General features: G+C 35.1%; 1 protein-coding gene across 3 annotated transcripts in view; it reads left to right on the top strand.

The window, feature by feature from the left end:
• The first annotated feature begins 207 nt into the window (after positions 1-207).
• LOC127953808 (uncharacterized) overlaps positions 208-19,855 on the top strand; it is a 45,448-nt gene continuing 25,800 nt past the window's right edge. Inside the window, exons 1-2 of one of the 3 annotated variants that reach the window (XM_052553126.1) lie at positions 208-362; positions 6,291-6,465. In XM_052553126.1, the coding sequence (XP_052409086.1) occupies positions 338-362; positions 6,291-6,465 (200 nt within the window). In that variant the 5' untranslated portion in view covers positions 208-337. Of the gene's footprint in view, positions 363-1,652; positions 1,924-6,290; positions 6,466-19,855 lie in introns of those variants that run through there. The other 2 variants (XM_052553124.1, XM_052553125.1) reach the window with 2 other exon arrangements.

Genomic DNA, 19,855 nt, shown 5'->3' with positions numbered 1-19,855 from the left:
CAGGAGAACAGTGATTTTGGGCTGATAGGGTGGCCGAGCGAGGGATAGATAGAGGGAGTGCAGAGCGGAGAGAGGGACAAGCAGTCAGGACAGGTCAGAGGGTAGGCAGGAAGAAGAGCGTGCACAGCTAAATAAAGACAGGCAAGATGAAGAGAGCAAGTGAAGGAGGGTGCAGACGCGAGAGCATATCATCTCTGCTAAAGAGGAAATAACTCTGAGGTAAGACATCAGAGAGCAGATGAAGCTTCAGAGAAGAAAAACATAGTTGCACGGACAGATATGAATTTACAAGTAGAAAGAAAAAGCTTGAGAGTTAGTCAACTTTGGACGATGAAGAATGTTGCTGCTAAGAGGCTTCTGTGGTAACTACAGATTTTATTTTCATTTCTGTACTGATATTTTCTGTAATTTCTTGTTGATGAACGACAGTGTGATCTTTAAAAATGGTGTACACTTTCAACGGTACATAACCCTGAATATTTGCCAAATTGTATATTTCTTAATCTCTCATTTCCTTCTCATAAATCTGAATTTCCTCTTGCTCTTTTTTGGTCTTGTCAGAATACCTTTTTTCTTGTTTTTTTTTTTTTTTTTTGCTAATGACTTACCTTTTCTATCATTTCTCATCTAAACTTTCTCAACAATTGAGTTCATAACATGTTACTATTCTCTGTTTCTCAGTCTGACCGTCCATCTCGGTCTCTCCCAATCCTTGTACCAGTGTCTGATTTACAGATGACGCTGGACGGGGTTTGGGGGGGGCTGAGGGAGGACAAATTCTCCCCAACTTTCCTGTCATCAATAACGACAGTCACCAAATAACTCTCTTTTCTCAGCGGCTGAAAATTATGTTGGTTTTTGACTGAAAATAAACCCTATTTGGTGAAACACATAACTGAGTGATTTTATTTAACTTTTTTTTTTTTTTTTTACAATTATTTTACTTTAGAGTGCATTCACTTCGTCAAAACAAAAGTTTGTCTTTAACATCATGCAGCACACAAGACTGACAGAAGTGAACATTATACCCTATAAACAAAAGTAAACATTGCAAACAGACATTTGTATATACTACAAGTAGCATAAAAATTAGGAGCTCTACTCTTAAAAATAAAGGTGCTTAAAATGTCCTTCATACGCTAGCGATGACATCAACAGTTAAAGTTTTTTTTTTTTTTTTTTACGAATCATCTTTCTTACGTTTTTAAAATCTGAAGAACCTTCTTTCGCCGCAAAGAACCTTTTGTGAAACAGAAAGGTTTTTTTTTTTTTGTTGTTTTTTTTTTGTGAAACAGAAAGGTTCTTTATGGAACCATTAAGACAAAAAGGCTTTTCAATGGCATCGTGAAGCACCTTTATTTTTAAGAGTGTAGACTACTTAAAAATGGTCGAGCTGAGGAAAACTCTAGTCAATGAAAAGAAAGTTTGTTAGGATACTGTACCATTTTAACATAGCATACTGCAAGCTTGAACCCTGTCCATTGGGAAAATGGCTTCGTCCATCGCTGCTCCTCATGACATGCGCAGTGCTGAAGCACTACTGAACTCGGTCACTCCGTAGGACGGACTAATTATTGACGCGGTAGTAGCGAAACCCGTGTAGGTAAGGCGAGGCTCTGCCGGTATCGACAGGGGAGTATCTAAAACATCGATATGAATGATATGAATCACAGCTTCACATCTGATTTGATTCGCTGTGAGATCTGACCCACGTCTACCCACGTCTGAACTCTCCAATAACATCAGACACAAGTGACTCTTAACTCGTCTGAAGTTTGACAGCTCGCGCGGACTGTATCCGTTTTGATAATAGTAGGCAAACCTTGTTTTAATAACACTGACGTTGTCGTTGCGTTCGGTTGCGTTCAGTTTTAACACAACTCCGCTGATTCCTTCGGACGTCGAGGTGACATTATTAACCAGGTATGAACTTTTGTTTGAGACGGGTGTTTTCTGGTGATATTTGATTTCATCCAAAACAGTCTGTTGTTATCATATTTAAGACTGAATATTTGCTTGACTTCAGGTGTAAATGGTAGCTTGTGCCATAAAAAGAGTATCACGGATTCTTCGTATATTTCAAGAGTGAGGCAGAATTAATGTAAACTATTTTATTAACATGTTTTTCCCTTAGTTTCAATCAGTCATTAATTTATGCGTTAAGTACTAACTTGATATTTCACTGACACACAAACAGCCCACATCTCTAACCACATCTATATGATGAACTTTGTAGGTGTCTATTTTGGCTGTTAGTAACTTGTACCTTTAGTAGCGATTTACCTACAGACATACTAGACATCTACAGAGTTAGTTATTGATCTGGGGTTTAAGTTTTTACTTGTAGAAGGCCACTAATACAGCCTTGGTGTACAACTGAAAACATTCAATAAGGGTTGCGTTTCTACATGTCAGTGTGTAAAAACAAAAGCAGGGAGCCACAGTCACTTGATGACACTGAGAGACTTCGAAACTTTTGACTCTCTATGCTTGTTTCACTTGACAGGTAAAATGAAAGGACATTGTTTTTCACTTGTCTTTAACATATAAAATGCTATTCCAGCCTGGCCAGGAAGGTGTCAGTCTAACAGTTTTGCAATGAGGTAAAGTCCTCTTCTGATCTGAGTATGTATCTCTGTATTGTGAGGGATAAACATGCCACTATAGCAGAAGCTGGGTGATGATGATGTTTTCTCGCTTCTGCTGTCGAATCCACACTAACTGGTTAGAATTGTGTTTGTTTACATATTTCTAGCCTTTTATGGTATTATGTAAAAGTATACTAATAGTCTTTAGACCACCTCTTATTTTACATTTTACTACAATTATGGGTATATTTAATAATTCACGTATGCATTATTTCTCACATAAAGTCCAAAGCAACATAGTAGTTTATATATATTAAATAAAAAACTCATTTTCTACCATAATGCGTGTGCCATAAAAACTGGCAGGGTCTAGTCTCAAGCAAGTGGGGTGAGGAGGAAAAGATGAACAGGTCCTGTAACAAACACATGAAAACATGTCAAGTGTTTTGTGTTGTGAAACTGCCTTGTTCTGCTAAAGAGAGAGAAAAAAATTGCATAAACACAGTGGAATTTACAAGATCTGATGAGTCGTAATAACCTGTAAAGAGGAGTGAGTTGCAAGCAAAATGCTCACAGTGAATGAGAAGAATTACTGGATTGATAATATGCTCCACAAGAATGGTCTTGCTGCTGTTCTGATGACAGCTGTCTGATATTAGACTTCTATACCACACACACACAAACACACACACACACACACACAAATACACTGATATGTACTAATATATATATTACCATGAAGACACAAAGTCATGTTTTCTTATGAGTTAAACAAAATCAAGAAGAAATATCTGTCCTTGGGCTACAAAAACTTGTTTTCCCTTTCAATTAAGTTTATTTTCTGATCCCATTTGAACTTTTTAAATCATAAACTGACTTCATTTTGGTCCGTTTCTCTGTCATTTTTCTTTCCGAGTGGATCTTGAATTAAGAACCTTTGAAGTGTTGCTAATACAGCTCATTTTTTCTCCATGCACACTTACATTTAGAGATCATATTAAATAAAATATTGATGAATTCCAAGTTTAATCCAGTAATCAGGCATCATATCTGCAGAATGGGGTGCTTCTGTCTATGATGGGTATATTTTGAGTTATTATGCAATCAAACAGAAACCCTACTTAGAGGGCAGTATATATAGATGAATGTTGTTGTCATGTTTGAAATGTTTGTGAAAGGCTATAAATGACGTAGATATAATGACTGAGGTTAACAGACTGGAACTTCCAGCTCTCATTCTGTGTCTGTGTATGTTTGCGTGAGAAATAACTCATGTAGCCAATGTGTCTGTAGTTGTACTTTCACTTCCTTCATTTCACCCACTATGAATTGAAGTACTGTTGAAGTAACTCACTTCTCTTTCGATTGGATGGATCATTGGCTATATTTCAAAGTGCCCCATTAATGGTTTATGAAAGGTTCATATGTTGGTTTTAGGGTGTCCCCAATATCAGGTTGACAATGATGCAAGGTCAAAAAACACATTTATTGTCTTATATTATGCTTTTATTTTTTACCCTATTTTCTCAACGACTCCCAAACGATTCGCTCAACGATTCATTTTTCCAAACCCCTCCTTTGGGTGACGCTAATCTGTGGTGATTGGTCGATTCATCTCTTTTTCATTTCATCATGAGCTTGTAATGTCCAAGCGGCAACCTCTCGCTCTCTCTGATATGGCATAACATCTGGAAATTACCTCATATATAATAAATCACAATTACATTTCTTTCAAACTCATTTATAAATATTGCCCCAGTAACTTTTTCCTTGTAAACAGATTTAACTAGGATATTACACTGTATACATTTTTTGGTCTACATACAGGAAAGTTTTTTCATTTATTTTGGAGTTGTCCTTGCTCAGCCAATTTTTGGTCAGATTTCTGTTCATTTGTAAGAAAATATATCATGCCCAGCTTTCAACTTTGTTTTGAAAATGTTTTATTTGTTTTTTTTTTCACTTATGACATGTCATTCCATAAGGAATACTATTTGATTAATTTATCACTTTTGCTGGCAAAGTTTAGTTTCATAAATGCAAGTAGGGCAATTATGAACCATTGTTTCTTACTTTGAAATCAGAAGTTAAGCAGTACCTAAAATCTATTTACAATCTGACAAACAAGAAAGCTGTTAAGTGTATTAATGTATGTAAACATTTCCATATATGTATGTAATTTTTTTTCCATTGTAATTTTGTTTTTCTTTTCCTTGTGTTCACCCCCTGGCTACTGTAAAATGTTTAATTTGAGTGATTCAATTAAAAAAAAAATGTAAAAAAAAAAACCCTCTCTCTCTCTCTCTCTCTCTCTCTCTCTCTTTCGTGAAGCCAAGGAAGGGATTTAAATTGTAATTCGTCGACTGGCCGCTTGGAGGTCAGGAAGTCATTCCCATAGACTTATCATGTTAAAAAGCATTACAGCAGAAATAAACGTTTATGGCCTTGTACAAAAAAGGTTTTGGTCTGTATAGCTAATTTTGTCCTTCATGACAACTGTGATAGGGGTGATTTTTTTTTTTAAATATATCTTATCCCTTTTAAGTTATATTAAGCCTTAAAGTTCTGTATAATTAAGGGTGTGGCCACTTGAGTGACAGGTGGATTGCTGATATCACTGCTGTCAAGGCAGGTGGGCTTGGCTTCAACACCCAGCCTTTTTGCCCATATTCCCAAGATGGCGACGGCCCTCTCCGCCCACATTGACATAAATCAACAATGTTTTTTTTTTTTTTTTACAAGATATGTACTTTGAATCAACTTAATGTCTTTAACAGCATACAAAATAATTTCTGCTTTTCATATTTTTATTAAAATATTATTTGTGACCCTGGACCACAAAAGCAGTCTTAAAGGTGCAATAGGAGATCTTGGAAAATACAACAATTAGCCTGATAGTACTGAAAGCGAGCGTCCCACCCTCACTGCAATCGTCGTCCAAAGCCACGCCCCCTGAACGCATTTATGCTCACAGACCAGAATACCAGAGACAACATTATACAAGATAATTACTGCACCTTTAAGTTTCAGTTTTTCTAAATTATGATTTCTACATCATCTGAAAGCTGAATAAACAAACTTTCCATTGATGTATGGTTTATTAGGATTGAACAATATTTGGTCGAGATACAACTATTTGAAAATCTGGTATCTGAGGGTGCAAAAAAATCTAAATACCATAAATAACACATATAACACACACACACACACACACACACACACACACACACACACACACACACACACACATATATATATATATATATATATATATATATATATAGTATGAATATTATATAATACATATTATATAATACATTTACAAAATATCTTAATAGAACCTGATCTTTACTTAATATATCATAGTCTTAATATCCTAACTCTTTCTTTTGAGAGACAATAACATTTTGCAGGATAAGCAATAACAACTTTGCAGGATGTTTTCATTCACTTAGAGCTGTGTTACACACTGCATGAAAGATCATTTTCAAAAATCCATAATACAGTAGGGACACTAATGCACAATTCTTCACTGAAAATTACACATACAAAGTGTGCATTGAACTCCGGTTAGTCAGTGCTCTGGTTTTGTTTTTTTACTTGTGGAAAGAACATTGGAAATCCTGAGTGGTGTTTTTTATTGTTGCATAATATGAAAGTGTCCTCACATTTGAAAGAGTTTTGGTTCTCTCTCTGTCTTAGCGATGGCAGACGGAGTGGTCAGGCCTGCGTCCCCCTCACCCTCCGTCTCCCTCCTGGAGATCAAAGCAGAGGCACGGTTGGTGCTGAAGTCCTTTCTGCGTCACTCTCTCTCGATTCCTCCTGGGGAGCGCCCTGGAAGGATAGGAGGAGAATACAAGGACCCAAACAAATACAGGTGACACAAATCATTCAGACCAATACAGAATTAAACACTGTAATGAAGCAAAATTTAATTCACAATTCATTTTGTAAGTACTGAACATCACAGACATATACAAAGACATTTTACATTTAATCATTTAGCAGATGCTTTTATCCAAAGCGACTTACAAATGAGAACAACAGAAGCAGTAAGGGTCAACAACAGTATACAAGTGCCATGACAAGTCTCAGTTAGTCTAATACAAAACGCATAGCCAGGTTTTTTTTTTTTTTTTATAAATGAAAAGACAAGAAAAGAAGGAAAAGTGCTAGTATTAGTTGGTTAACTGCTGGCGAAAAAGATGAGTCTTTAGCGTTTTTTTGAAAATGAGTAAAGACTCAGCTGTTTGAACTGAGATTGGGAGACAATTATATACTTGTTATAAGCAAGCACCAGAGATTATCATAATCTATCTGACCTGTCTCTGAAGTGGACTTTTTAATTCCTTCTTGGCTTCATTCATGTTATATTTAGGGCTCAAGCCCGAAGGGGCGAAGAGCCCTATTGTTCTTCTAAGGATTATTAGGGCTCAAGCCTGGAGGGCGAGAGCCCTATTGTTTTCCTTAGGATTATTTTTAGGGCTCAAGCCCAAAGGGCGAGAGGCCTATTGTTTTCCTTAGGATTATTTTTTATTAGGGCTCAAGCCTGGAGGGCGAGAGCCCTATTGTTTTCCTTAGGATTATTTTTTATTATTATTATTATTATTATTATTATTATTATTTTTTTCTAACGTTACGGGGGCTTTTGGGGCCCTTAACATGCTTAAAAAGTCTTGAAAATTGGCACACACATTGGAACCTGCGGCCATTAGGGCCGGGCAGAGACTGATACACGGGCGTGGCACAGGGGCTCTACAGCGCCCCCTGGAATATGGAGGGCCATATATCATACATACTTGTACGTAGACATACGAAACTCGGTACACATATAGAACTCATCAATACAAACAACTTTCGTATTGCATATCATAGGCTCCGCCCAACAGGAAGTTGGCTATTTAGGGTTTATTATTCATATTTGTCGTCAAAGTTGTGGGGGCTTTTGGAGTCCTTAACATACTCAAAAACTCTTGGAAATTTGCACACACCTTTGGATCTGTGGCCTTTAGGAGCCTGCAGAGGTTGGGACCCGGGCGTGGCACAGGGGCTCTACGGCGCCCCCTGGAACACAGTCATTAATATTGATGTATAGCTCACACATACTTACACGTATTAATATGAAACTCAGTACACATATAGATCTCATCGTGCCGAACAACTTGCGTATTGCATGTCATAGGCTCCGCCCAACAGGAAGTCAGCTATTTAGAGTTATGTAAAAAGCACATGCTCTGGAATTTGATATACTTGTCATAGGTTTTTTACTCGATTGCCACCAAACTCGGTCAACATGATCTCAAGACATTGGGGATGAAAAATTGCCAGGGGATTTTTGATATCTCGAACGGTTTGCTCGTAGCGAGGCGTTTAATTTATGGCGAGAATTGAGAAACAGGAAGTGTCTAATACCATCCACATACATTTCCTAATTTTAATCAAACTTCATCAGATTATTCATTGTATGATGTCGATCGCATATATGTGACTATTAGGAGTCAAAGTTATAGCGCCACCAACTGGCAGCAGGAAGTGTGTCATTTTCAAAATGCTTTGAATTCAGCATCTTATTTTTACTCGATTTGCTTCAAACTTCATCAGAATAATGTTAAAACACAGCCGATATAAATCTGCTGGGGGTATATTGATATCTAAAAATATTGTTGCCGTGGCAACATGTCAAACTGGAATACTTCTCAGGTGATTTTGAGGCATATAACATGCTTAGAATTTCATCAAACTCAGAACACATATCAGTATTAGTGACAGCTAGACACTGGCAAAAGTTCATAAGAGGGCGTGGAAGAGGCACTCTATAGCGCCACCTTTTGTCAAAAGTGAGGGGGTTAGTTTTAGCTACAGACACCAAACTCAGTACAAAAATTGTTCTTATCAAGACGGACAACTTTCTAATTCACAGTCATCAGCTACAACCAACAGGAAGTCGGCTATTTTGATTTGAATGTGGATTGTTTTTTACATTTAGCTGTGAATTAATGCATACTGCTCAGAGGAGAGTAACACTATACACACCAAACTTGGTGTACATGTTGAAAAAAACATTGAGGAACTTAAATTGTGAATGGGTTTTGGATAGCTTGGATGGTTTTGTCGTGGTGATTTTTTTAAATGACAATAAAGATGGAACTATTAATTTTCCTGCATTTTTAAATTCCAAACACTTCAAAACCTTTTTTCATACAGAAAAAAAGTTATTCTGAGTAAATATGCATAGTTTAATGACTTTACAACACTGTATGGATAACAGAAAATTAAAAAACTGTCAGACATCTCATCTCACTCTGTCCCTCTGTTTGAGTATTATGTGCTGAGACTTACATTGTCTGAGAGAAAATGCGCCCCTACAGGTTCAATTCCTGAAAGGGAAATTCGACTGAAAGGGAGGAGACTCTCTTTTAGTTTCATTTTTAAATCGGTTAAAATACAAATAAATACTTAGATTTAATTCACACTGACAAGCTAAACCAACATATATGATTATTACCGGTTCAGGGCTCATGGATAAATTATTTCTGGCCAGAGATACGTGAGAAATAGGAGAGATGAATCACCGCTGTGACCACGAGCGTCTGGAGTAAAGAGCTCAGAAAAAACGAATTTATTCCTGTTTTAAAGCTTTTAAAAATAAAGTATTGCAGCGATATCACACAATTCACCAATTAGAGCACACCAAGAGCTAAATTAAGATGTTTTTGAACTGTTTGTGTGAAAATGATATATTCGCGGCTGCCTATATCTGAAATCACTGCCTCTGATCAGCGCGCACAGTGTCACAAGTTCAAAACTAACGAATTTATTCTTGTTTAAGAGCTTTTTAAAATAAATTATTGCCATAAACGCACACAATACATCCATTATAACACAACACGAGCTAAATGCAGGTCTTTTGTGACCCGTTTAAGTGTGCAAGACTATTTGAAAGCGCGACTGGCAGAATAACATATATCTCTCGAGCTGCAGGATTCTGCCTTTCGTCGTAAGAACGAACACTTCAAGGACAAGATTATTTCAAAATACATAATAGCTTGGCTAATATAAACGAAAACAGCCACGTGAACATAAACTGTTGAGAAATAAATCTAAAGTGGATCTACTGGAATTTAATATTAAGTGACCGCATACCAGCTGCTTCTGTCTTCAATTTTAATCTATATAAAAAATTAAACTCATTCATCTTGGCTGCTTGTTTAATGTGTGTACGTATCTATTTATTATTTTGCTCTAACAAGACTTAATCTATATTTAATTAAATCAATTACATTTTATTTTACATTTTATTTTTCCATTTCTGCATCTAAACGCCTAAAAACTATTGTATACTATTGTTAGCAATTTCTTTATCGTCCAATTTATCCGGTGTACACGCTTTTATTTTCATAATAAACTTGTTTGTTAGATTATACACAGTTATAGTGGTCTATAATAAATATTGACAGGTTTTATTCAAGCTGTTTAGAATGATTGCCTTAGGCTAATTTTTTAAAATGTAAATCCAAAAAAAAAAAAAAATAAAAATAAAAAACATTGGAAAACAATAACTTGTACTTTTTTATACATTTTGTATAGTTTCATAGTTTATGCATTATAGTTATAAAAACAAACAAATTTAGCCACTCACATAGAAATCTTAGGCCTTATCCTTTTCTGACAGTTTTAGGGATTTTTAAAAATCCTAAAAAACCTTATTTGTGCTGCAAATAATAATTTCAAACTAATTTGATACTGACCTCTGACATCCTGTGACATGATATTTATTTGAATTTACATAATCTCATGGATGTAACAGTAAATCTGTTCAGCTCACAGATCAAGACTAAGCTGTAATGCAAGCAGAACTTTCACAAATGCTTGTAGGTCAATAAAATCATTACAAAACACTTAAAAATCATTTAAGGGATTTGATAACACTGTAAAATAATGTCTAATTTGTTAACATTAGCAAATGCATTGATAACACTTTATAATAACTGCACTCATTAGTAAATAGTCAGTTCATGCTTTATAAAGCCTTGTCCCAATATTAATAGTCAGTAGTAAGCAGTTTATAAATACAGCTATAAATAGCTTGTTCTTGGTTTATAAGCACATTTATTAAAAAGGAGAATAAAGGGTCAGTTATCTTCCTATGAAAAAAAAAATAAAAAAAATAAACAAACAACACAGATTGATACAGAACTCAGAAATGTTATTGTGGATTTATGATAAACTCAGCCTGTAAATGAATTCATACTCCTCCAAGAAGACACAAGTAGTTCACACCAAACTTTTTTAACATGAAGCCAATATACTGAAGATGTTAAATTTCGAATGGGTTTAGGATACCTTAAATGGTGTGGCCATAGCGATTTATTAAAGTAACATAAAAAAAATACAATAGTTATTTTACTATATCTTTAAAATTTTTAATTCCAACTCTTCATAATTTTTTATATACGTAGAAGTCATCATTTGAAGGAAGCACAGTAAGTTTCATAGCTTTATCATTTTCAAGAGCCAGCATAAAATTAAAACTATCATAACATATAAATCAAGCTTGCAATTCTTAGTACCAATAATGGCCACCAGATGGCGCTATAGGATTACTTTTAAATAATTATTGTAGAAACAAGTATGATTTAAATCATTTATAGAAATCTTTCAAAGAAAAATAATATGAATTTTATGTATTTTACTGATAAAATGACCCTCACTTAATTAGAATAACAAGCTGAAGTATTGTGAACTGTATATTAAGAATAATTCTTTATAGGCTTTATGGACAAATACGTTTTGAGTGACTCTTGAAGGATCAGCACCACATCCTCTTTTACCACTGTTTAAAGAATGTATCTAACAGTACAGGTGCGGATGAATTTTGAATGGCTTGAATGGTCTTGTCGTGGTGATTTTTTGAAATAACAATAAAAAAGTAACCGGTAAATGTCTTTACTTTTTTTAAGTGCAGCTTCTAAACACTTCAAAAAAATGTACACATAGAAGACAAGTCATTCTGAGGAAATATGCATGGTTTCATGACTATACAACACTATATGGATGATAGAAAATTAAAAAACTATCATACATCTGATGTCACTCTGTCCCTCTGTCACTGTGGGTAATGTGTGTGTGTGTGTGTGTGTGTGTGTGTGTGTGTGTTTTAAGTGAATTAGTTATTAAGATTGATATGGTTTGGAATTGGTAAAATGTGCTTGGAAAACAATCACAAAAAAACAATGTTTTAATGTTTAAGTTTGGAATATTAACTGACATGAATGAATGCTATATAAATATTGTTCATGTTAACATAATGTTTAGAAATGAAATATTATTGTAAAGTGTCACTAAAGTTATATATATTGTTCTGTGAATGTGATTTTAAAGTCTTGATGATTCTGATTAACCCTTTAACTGCCTTATCCTTTAAAACCTCACTGCCAGAGGGATATTGTGAATGCATGTGCCCGCTGGGCACAGTTTACCTGATGCCACCGGGGTGGCGATGGCATTGGTGGCTTGAGCCCGCCATCGCTGCTTGCAGCTATATTTATTATTATTATTATTATTATTATTATTATTATTATTATTTTTTTCCAACGTCTCGGGGGCTTTTGGGGCCCTTAACGTGCTTAAAAAGTCTTGAAAATTGGCACACAGATTGGAACCTGCGGCCATTAGGGCCGGGCAGAGACTGATACACGGGCGTGGCACAGGGGCTCTACAGCGCCCCCTGGAATATGGAGGGCCATATATCATACATTCTTGCTCGTAGACGAATGAAACTCGGTACACATATAAATCTCATCAATCCAAACAACTTTTGTATTGCATATCATAGGCTCCGCCCAACAGGAAGTTGGCTATTTAGGGTTTAGTATTCAAATTTTTCGTCAAAGTTGTGGGGGCTTTTGGGGTCCTTAACATACTCAAAAACTCTTGAAAATTTGCGCACACTTTGGAATCTGTGGCCTTTAGGAGCCTGCAGAGGCTGGGACCCGGGCGTGGCACAGGGGCTCTATGGCGCCCCCTGGAACACAGTCATAAATGTTGATGTATAGCTCACACATACTTGCACATATTCATATGAAACTCAGTACACATATAGATCTCATCGTGCCGAACAACTTTCGTATTGCATGTCATAGGCTCCACCCAACAGGAAGTCAGCTATTTAGAGTTATGTAAAAAGCGCATGCTCTGGAATTTGAAATACTTGTCATAGGTTTTTTTCTCGATTGCCGCCAAACTTGGTCAACATGATCTCAAGACATTGGGGATGAAAAATTGCCAGGGGATTTTTGATATCTCGAACGGTTTGCTCGTGGCGAGGCGTTGAAATTATGGCGAGAAATGAGAAACAGGAAGTGTCTAATACCGTCCACATACATTTCCTGATTTTAATCAAACTTCATCAGATTATTCGTTGTATGATGTCGATCGCATATATGTGACTATTAGGAGTCAAAGTTATAGCGCCACCAACTGGCAGAAGGAAGTGTGTCATTTTCAAAATGATTTGAATTCAGCATCTTATTATTACTCGATTTGCTTCAAACTTAATCAGAATAATGTTAAAACACAGCCGATATAAATCTGCAAGGGGGATATTGATATCTAAAAAATTGTTGGCGTGGCAACATGTCAAACTGGAATACTTCTCAGGTGATTTTGAGGCAAATAACATACTTAGAATTTCACAAAACTCTGAACACACATCAGTATTTCTGATAGGAACTTAAATTGTGAATGGATTTTGGATAGCTTGAATGGTTTTGCCGTGGTGATTTTTTTAAATGACCTTACAAAGGGAATCATTATTGTATTTTTAAATTGCAGCTTCCAAACACGTCAAAGAATTTTTTCATACAGATGAAAAAGTCATTCTGAGGAAATATGCATAGTTTCACGACTTTACAACACTGTATGGATAACAGAAAATTAAAAAACTCTCAGACATCTCATCTCACTCTGTCCCTCTGTTTGAGTATATGTGCTTCAGACTTCCATTGTCTGAGAGAAATTGCGCCCCTACAGGTTCAATTCCCGGACTTTTACTTTCACTTTTAAATCGGTTAAAAATACAAACAAATACTTAGATTTAATTCACACTGACAAGCTAAACCAACATATCTGATTATTACCGGTTCAGGGCTCATGGATAAATTATTTCTGGCCAGAGATACGTGAGAAATAGGAGAGATGAATCACCGCTGTGATCACGAGCGTCTGGAGTAAAGAGCTCAGAGAAAACGAATTTATTCCTGTTTTAAAGCTTTTAAAAATAAATTATTACAGCGATATCACACAATCAACCAATTAGAACACACCAAGAGCTAAATTCAGATGTTTTTGAACTGTTTGTGTGAAAATGAAATATTTGTGGCTGCCTATCTGAAATCACGCCTCCGATCAGCGCGTACAGTGTCGAGCTCAAAACAAACGAATTTATTCTTGTTTAAGAGCTTTTTTAAATAAAATATTACCACAAATGCACACAATAAACCCATTGTAACACTACAAGAGCTAAATGCAGGTGTTTGTGACTCGTTTAAGTGTGCAAGACTATTTGAAAGCGACTGGCAGAATAACATATATCTCGAGCTGCAGGTTTCTGCCTTTCGTCGTAAGAACGAACACATCACGGACAAGATTATTTCAAAACACAAAATAGCTAAGCGAATATAAACGAAAACAGCCACGTGAACATAAACGGTTGAGAAATATATCTGAAGTGGATCTACTGGATTTGAATATTAAGTGACCGCATATACCAGCTGCTTCTGTCTTCAATTTTAATCTATATAAAAAATAAATTCATTCATCTTGGCTGCTTTTTTAATGTGTGTACGTATTTATTTATTATTTTGCTCTAACAAGAATTAATCTATATTTAATTAAATCAATTACATTTTATTTTACATTTGATTTGTCCATTTCTGCATCTAAACGCCTAAAAACCTAAAACATGCTCTATTATACTATTGTTAGCAATTCCTTTATCGTCCAATTTATCTGGTGTACACTTTTATTTTCATAATAAACTTGTTTGTTAGATTATACACAGTTACAGTGGTCTATAATAAATATTAACAGGTTTTATTCAAGCTGTTTAGAATGATTGCAGTAGGCTAAAAAAATTAATAAAAAACATTGGAAAACAATAACTGTTGTACTTTTTTATACATTTTGTATAATTTCATAGTTTATGCATTATAGTTATGAAAGCAAATAAATGTAGCCACTCACATAGAAATAGGCTTTATCCTTTTCTGACAGTTTTAGGGATTTTTAAAAATCCTAAAAAACCTTATTTGTGCTGCAAATAATAATTTCAAACTCAAAAAGTAAATAGTCAGTTCATGCTTTATAAAGCCTTGTCCCAATATTAATAGTCAGTAGTAAGCAGTTTATAAATACAGCTATAAATAGCTTGTTTTTGGTTTATAAGCACATTTATTAAAAAGGAGAGTAAAGGATCAGTTATCTTCCTATGAAAAATAAAAAAATAAAAATAAACAAATAACAACACAGATTGATACAGAACTCAGAAATTCTATTGTGGATTTATGATAAAATCAGCCTGTACATGATTTCATACTCCTCCAAGAAGACACAAGTAGTTCACACCAAACTTTTTTTAACATGAAGCCAATATACTGAGATGTTAAATTGTGAATGGGTTTAGGATAGCTTAAATGGTGTGGCCATAGCGATTTATTAAAGTAACATAAAAAAATACAATAGTTATTTTACTATATCTTTAAATTTTTTCATTCCAAACTCTTCATAATTTTTTATATACGTAGAAGTCATCATTTGAAGGAAGCACAGTAAGTTTCATAGCTTTATCATTTTCAAGAGCCAGCATAAAATTAAAACTATCATAACTTATAAATGAAGCTTGCAATTCTTAGTACCAATAATGGCCACCAGATGGAGGTATAGGATTACTTTTAAATAATTATTGTAGAAACAAGTATGATTTAAATCATTTATAGAAATCTTTCAAAGAAAAATAATATGAATTTTATGTATTTTACTGATAAAATGACCCTCACTTAATTAGAATAACAAGCTGAAATATTGTGAACTGTATATTAAGAATAATTCTTTATAGGCTTTATGGACAGACACGTTTTGAGTGACTCTTGAAGGATCAGCACCACATCCTCTTTTACCACTTTTTAAAGAATTTATCTTACAGAACAGATGCAAATTTGTTTTGGATAGCTTGAATGGTTTTGTCGTGGTGATTTTTTGAAATAACAGTAAAAAAGTAACCAGTAAATGTCTTTTATTTTTTTAAAGTGCAGCTTCTAAACACTTCTAAAAAATTTACACATAGAAGACAAGTCATTCTGAGGAAATATGCATAGTTTCATGACTATACAACACTATATGGATGATAGAAAATTAAAAAACTATCATACATCTGATGTCACTCTGTCCCTCTGTCACAGTGGGTAGTGTGTGTGTGTGTGTGTGTGTGTGTGTGTGTGTGTGTGTGTGTGTGTGTGTGTGCGTGTTTTTTTTTTGTGTGTGTGTTAAGTGAATTAGGTGTGAAACTATCAGGGAGCATTTAGTCTCCAGCGCCAACATTTTACAGAACTGCCACTTTCCTGGAGTCTCAGAATTACAATGTGTCAGGTTCTGAGAGATCTAAGATTCCAAAAAATGATTTAATTAGAATACCATGAAGTTTTGTGAAATACTAAATATTAAGGCTTTATATATAGGCTTTATGAACAGATTAGAGTGACTCGTGAAGGACCAGCACCACCTCCTCTTGTCCGATGGTTTGAGGAATATATCTTCCAGAATCCGGGATTAAGATTTAGGAGCTCATTTTTATTCCACCTCCTTTCCTGAAAAGTCTGTCTTGCAGAATTGACTAAAAATTTATCTTCACATTAATTCCTAATTATTTTGCAATTCTTTTTGTCAGTTCTTCTTGACCTGTTTTTCTCTTCCAGCTTTCCTGGACTATTGTATAGCACTCATAAATGATTAAATAAAAAATAATGGTAGTTATTAAGATTTATATGGTTTGGAATTGGTAAAATGTGCTTGGAAAAAAATCACAATAAAACATTGTTGAATGAATGCTATATAAATATTGTTCATGTTAACATAATGTTTAGAAATGGAATCTTATTGTAAAGTGTTACTAAAGTTATATATATATATATATATATATATATATATATATATATATATATATATATTGTTCTGTGAATGTGATTCTAAAGTCTAAATGATTCGGATTAACCCTTTAACTGCCATATCCCTTAAAACCTCACTGCCAGAGGGATATTGTGAATGCATGTGGCCGCTGGGCACAGTTTACCTGATGCCACCGGGGTGGCGATGGCATTGGTGGCTTGAGCCCGCCATCGCTGCTTGCAGCTATATTTAGGGCTCAAGCCCAAAGGGCGAGAGGCCTATTGTTTTCCTTAGGATTATTTTTTATTATTATTATTATTATTATTATTATTATTATTATTATTATTATTATTATTTTTTTCCAACGTCTCGGGGGCTTTTGGGGCCCTTAACGTGCTTAAAAAGTCTTGAAAATTGGCACACAGATTGGAACCTGCGGCCATTAGGGCCGGGCAGAGACTGATACACGGGCGTGGCACAGGGGCTCTACAGCGCCCCCTGGAATATGGAGGGCCATATATCATACATTCTTGCTCGTAGACGTATGAAACTCGGTACACATATAAATCTCATCAATCCAAACAACTTTTGTATTGCATATCATGGGCTCCGCCCAACAGGAAGTTGGCTATTTAGGGTTTAGTATTCAAATTTTTCGTCAAAGTTGTGGGGGCTTTTGGGGTCCTTAACATACTCAAAAACTCTTGAAAATTTGCGCACACTTTGGAATCTGTGGCCTTTAGGAGCCTGCAGAGGCTGGGACCCGGGCGTGGCACAGGGGCTCTACGGCGCCCCCTGGAACACAGTCAGAAATGTTGATGTATAGCTCACACATACTTGCACATATTCATATGAAACTCAGTACAAATATAGATCTCATTGTGCCAAACAACTTTCGTATTGCATGTCATAGGCTCCGCCCAACAGGAAGTCAGCTATTTAGAGTTATGTAAAAAGCGCATGCTCTGGAATTTGAAATACTTGTCATAGGTTTTTTTCTCGATTGCCACCAAACTCGGTCAACATGATCTCAAGACACTGGGGATGAAAAATTGCCAGGGGATTTTTGATATCTCGAACGGTTTGCTCGTGGCGAGGCGTTGAAATTATGGCGAGAAATTAGAAACAGGAAGTGTCTAATACCATCCACATACATTTCCTGATTTTAATCAAACTTCATCAGATTATTCGTTGTATGATGTCGATCGCATATATGTGACTATTAGGAGTCAAAGTTATAGCGCCACCAACTGGCAGAAGGAAGTGTGTCATTTTCAAAATGATTTGAATTCAGCATCTTATTATTACTCGATTTGCTTCAAACTTCATCAGAATAATGTTAAAACACAGCTGATATAAATCTGCAAGGGGGATATTGATATCTAAAAAATTGTTGCCGTGGCAACATGTCAAACTGGAATACTTCTCAGGTGATTTTGAGGCAAATAACATGCTTAGAATTTCACAAAACTATGAACACACATCAGTATTTCTGATAGGAACTTAAATTGTGAATGGATTTTGGATAGCTTGAATGGTTTTGCCGTGGTGATTTTTTTAAATGACCTTACAAAGGGAATCATTATTGTATTTTTAAATTGCAGCTTCCAAACACGTCAAATAATTTTTTCATACAGATGAAAAAGTCATTCTGAGGAAATATGCATAGTTTCATGACTTTACAACACTGTATGGATAACAGAAAATTAAAAAAACTGTCAGACATCTCATCTCACTCTGTCCCTCTGTTTGAGTATATGTGCTTCAGACTTCCATTGTCTGAGAGAAATAGCGCCCCTACAGGTTCAATTCCCGGACTTTTACTTTCACTTTTAAATCGGTTAAAAATACAAACAAATACTTAGATTTAATTCACACTGACAAGCTAAACCAACATATCTGATTATTACCGGTTCAGGGCTCATGGATAAATTATTTCTGGCCAGAGATACGTGAGAAATAGGAGAGATGAATCACCGCTGTGATCACGAGCGTCTGGAGTAAAGAGCTCAGAGAAAACGAATTTATTCCTGTTTTAAAGCTTTTAAAAATAAATTATTACAGCGATATCACACAATCAACCAATTAGAACACACCAAGAGCTAAATTAAGATGTTTTTGAACTGTTTGTGTGAAAATGAAATATTTGCAGCTGCCTATCTGAAATCACGCCTCCGATCAGCGCGTACAGTGTCCAGCTCAAAACAAACGAATTTATTCTTGTTTAAGAGCTTTTTTAAATAAAATATTACCACAAATGCACACAATAAACCCATTGTAACACAACAAGAGCTAAATGCAGGTGTTTGTGACCTGTTTAAGTGTGCAAGACTATTTGAAAGCGCGACTGGCAGAATAACATATATCTCTCGAGCTGCAGGATTCTGGCTTTCGTCGTAAGAACGAACACATCACGGACAAGATTATTTCAAAACACATAATAGCTTGGCGAATATAAACGAAAACAGCCACGTGAACATAAACTGGATCTACTGGATTTGAATATTAAAGTGACCACATTTACCACTTGCTTCTGTCTTCAATTTTAATCTATATAAAAAAGGAAACTCATTCGACTTGGCTGCTTTTTTAATGTGTGCGTATTTATTTATTTATCTTTTTATACATTTTGTATAATTTCATAGTTTGTGTATTACAATTATAAAAACAAAAATAAAATTAGCCACTCACATAGAAATAGCTTAGGCCTTAACCTTTTTCTGACAGTTTTAGGGATTTTTAAAAATCCTAAAAAAACCTTATTTGTGCTGCAAATAATAATTTCAAACTCATTTGATACTGACCTATGACATCCTGTGACATTATATTTATTTTAATTTACATAATCTCATGGATGTAACAGTAAATCTGTTCAGCTCACAGATCAATACTAAGCTGTAATGCAAGCAGAACTTTCACAAATGCTTATGAGTCATTTAAGGATTTGATAACACTGTAAAATAATGTCTAATTTGTTAACATTAGCAAATTCATTGATAACACTTTATAATAACTGCACTCATTATTAAATAGTCAGTTCATGCTTTATAAAGCCTTGTCCCAATATTAATAGTCAGTAGTAAGCAGTTTATAAATACAGCTATAAA

The sequence above is a fragment of the Carassius gibelio genome, chromosome B3, assembly GCF_023724105.1.
Source record: "Carassius gibelio isolate Cgi1373 ecotype wild population from Czech Republic chromosome B3, carGib1.2-hapl.c, whole genome shotgun sequence".
Classification (NCBI taxonomy): Eukaryota; Metazoa; Chordata; class Actinopteri; order Cypriniformes; family Cyprinidae; genus Carassius; species Carassius gibelio.
Note: the sequence above shows the minus strand (reverse complement) of the source record. Positions and strands in the feature narration are given on the sequence as shown.